This window comes from Corapipo altera, unplaced genomic scaffold, assembly GCF_003945725.1.
Source record: "Corapipo altera isolate COAL_440 unplaced genomic scaffold, ASM394572v1 311, whole genome shotgun sequence".
Lineage (NCBI taxonomy): Eukaryota > Metazoa > Chordata > Aves > Passeriformes > Pipridae > Corapipo > Corapipo altera.
In genome coordinates this window covers 64,175-67,074 of record NW_020885094.1, presented here as the reverse complement: position 1 = coordinate 67,074, position 2,900 = coordinate 64,175, and the positions used below count along the sequence as shown (strand labels likewise).

At 65.7% G+C, this 2,900-nt stretch overlaps 1 protein-coding gene across 1 annotated transcript; it reads left to right on the top strand.

The window, feature by feature from the left end:
* The first annotated feature begins 2,512 nt into the window (after positions 1 to 2,512).
* NHLH1 (nescient helix-loop-helix 1) lies at positions 2,513 to 2,893 on the top strand. Its single transcript, XM_027669621.1, has one exon. It carries the CDS (start codon positions 2,513 to 2,515, stop codon positions 2,891 to 2,893), a length of 381 nt encoding a protein of 126 aa, XP_027525422.1.
* Positions 2,894 to 2,900: the final 7 nt, after the last annotated feature.

The following is a 2,900-nucleotide window of genomic DNA, read 5'->3' as shown; positions in this document are numbered from 1 at the left end:
TGTCCTGGGGGGGGTGGCTCTGGAATGGGGAGGGATGGAGAGTTAAACAGCACAATCCATGTGGGAATGTGGCCCTGGACTCCCGGGAAGGGGCTTGAGCGGGGTACCAGGTTTAGCACCCAAACCTGCTCGGCGCTGGCACGGGAGGACTCAGAGCGGGAAAAAGGAAAGGAACCTCCGTCCAGGTGGCCTGAAAGTGGGTCCCAGACACACTTCGCGTGGCCAGGGAGCTTCCAAAGAGAATTGTCGGGAAAATTGTCGCCTCAGGGGCCGGAAGTGGAAGGAAGAGGGTACGAGAGGAGGTGGGAAGCTCCCATTGCCCCTCGGGGGTCTGACTGGGGGGCTTTGCTGAAGGCAGGACTGCAGCAAGTGCGGGTTAAAAAGAAGTTCTTGCAGTGAATGAATTTAGGAAGGTGGCAATTTGCAGCTTATGCAGAGGAAAAAGGGGGGAAGGAGCCACTTGGAGCCCGAGCCTCCCTTGCCAAGGAAAAGCTTTGGTGGGACTGGACTAACCCAGAGAAGGAGGAGCGGGAGAAGGAGTTTATTGGAGTCCGGGATTGAAACTGGGCTTCAGGGGGTCTGGGGTCTCCTGCCGACACCCTGAGCCCCCCAGGTGGGCCCCCTGCCCCCCTTTTGGGTGTTTGATGCGCCCTCAGTTCCCTCCCGAGGATGCAGAGCCGGGGACAGCGACACGGGCTGTGCCCAGGGGGGTCCCTGCTCCGGGTCCCCGTCCCTGTCCGCCCACGGAGCTTCCAGGATGAAGCGTCCTGCTCCTTCCTCGCTGCTGGGGTCCTGGGGATGGATCGGGTGTACCGGGGATGGATCGGGTGTCCCGGGGATGGATCGGGTGTCCTGGGAGGCGCTGGTTTGTCTCCCTCCCCGCGCTGCAGGGCTGGAGCCGGGAGGCAGCGGAGCCGCTCCGTGTTTTCCCACTGATGAGATATCCCAATATCTCATCCACACCCGGACTGAACCTCTGGCTGAGGCAGAAGGGGTCTGAACCTGGGTCTGCAGAGCAAGAGGAGAACGGGTCTGTCGTGGGAGTGGGGTGGGAAAGAGGGAAGCAGAGGAGCCGGGAGGCAGCGCAGGAGACCAAATTCCCGGTGCCTTGGAGCGGCGGGAGAGCGTTCGAGGAGAGCAGGAGTGTGATGCTGGATGTCCAGACCCTGGATATCCGCGGCCCAGGAGGTGGGAGACGTGTCTGTGCGTGTGCAGGAACCTGTGTGTTCGTGTCAGTGAGCAAAGACCCCGCCAGACACATTTTGGGGGACTCAGGCAGTTCTGCACACGCCAATGGGGCTCCTCACGATTTTCGGGCATTGCCGCTGCAAAAACTCGCATCCTGCAAGTCTTTTAAAGCAGGACAGGGACTATTTCTCCCCTGTCCCTGTTGGGTTTGCTCCATTTCTCGGCTGCGGTGGCTCAGCACAAGTTTCCCTGAGAGAGGTCGCGGCTCCTCCATCCCTTCCCACCCCGGCAGCGTTTCCCCATCCCAAGTTCGTCCCCCTTCCCCTTTCCCAGCGGGAAGATGCTCCTGCGGCAGGACCTGCCTTTCCCAGCCCTGCTCCCGGAGCGCTGGAGGCGTCTGTGCGGGCACAGGGAAGGCAGCGGGGAGGAGGAGGAGGAGGAGGAGGGGGAGCAGAGGCAGAATTCCCGGCCAGCGGCGCAGCATCCCGGGGGGAGCGTCCCGGAGGGGGAGCATCCAGGGGGGAGCATCCCTTGGGGAAGCATCCCGGGGGGAGAATCCCGGGGGGAGAATCCCGGGGGGAGAATCCCGGGGGAAGCATCCCGGAGGGAGCATCCCTTGGGGAGAATCCCGGGGGGGGAGCATCCCGGGGGGAGCGTCCCGGGGGGAGCGTCCCGGGGGGAGCGTCCCGGAGGGAGAATCCCGGGGGGAGAGCGGGGCCGGCGCCTCTGCGGCCACACGAGGCCGAGCAGCTGCGGAGGTTTCCATATGTCGGGGGCGGCAGATCCGTGACATACGGGCTCATTTAGCGCACAATGACCCCCCCTCCCTTTCCCCTCGCCCCTGCGGGCTGGTTTTTTCCCCCTTCCCTTCATCCACCACCTGCCATCCCTCCGGAGCGCCGGGAGAAACGGCTCCCACCTTCTCCCGGAGCCTCCCCGCCGGCTCCTTCTCCAGCTCCCGCGTCCCGGGAGCCGCGGGATGAGGGGATGAGACCCCCCCCCATCCGCGCTTGTGTTTTCCAGAGCACCCGGGAGGAGTCGGGCTCTGACACCTGAGGGCTCCCGGCCCGCGGCAGGAGGACACCCGGCCATTTATTCGCTTTTTATGCCTCCCCCCGTCCCCCCCGCGCCGTTTGTCGCCGAAGTTGTCGCCCGGCCAACGAGCTCCCGGGGGGAAATGTCCCGGTTCCCCCGCGTGTGATGAGGAGGAGGAGGAGGAGAGCAGCACCCGGGGGGTCGCCGCCGTGAGAGCCGCAGCCGAGATCGGTGCCCCGTCCCCGCCACGTCCGTCCGTCCGTCCGTCCGTCCGTCCCCACGAAAGATGATGCTCAACTCCGACCAGACGGAGCTCGACCTCCCCCCGCCGCGCTCCGAGGCCGAACCCGCTTTCGGCGGCGGCTGCGGGGGCAGCGCGGAGGGCGCCGGGGGGGTCGGGCCGTGCCCCCCGTGCCCGGGGGAGCCGGTGAAGAAGGAGCTGCAGCACCTGAGCCGGGAGGAGCGGCGGCGCCGGCGCCGGGCCACGGCCAAGTACCGGACAGCCCACGCCACGCGCGAGAGGATCCGCGTGGAGGCTTTTAACATGGCATTCGCCGAGCTGAGGAAGCTGCTGCCCACCCTGCCCCCCGACAAGAAGCTCTCCAAGATCGAGATCCTGCGCTTGGCCATCTGCTACATCTCCTACCTGAACCACGTGCTGGACGTCTGAGAGCCCC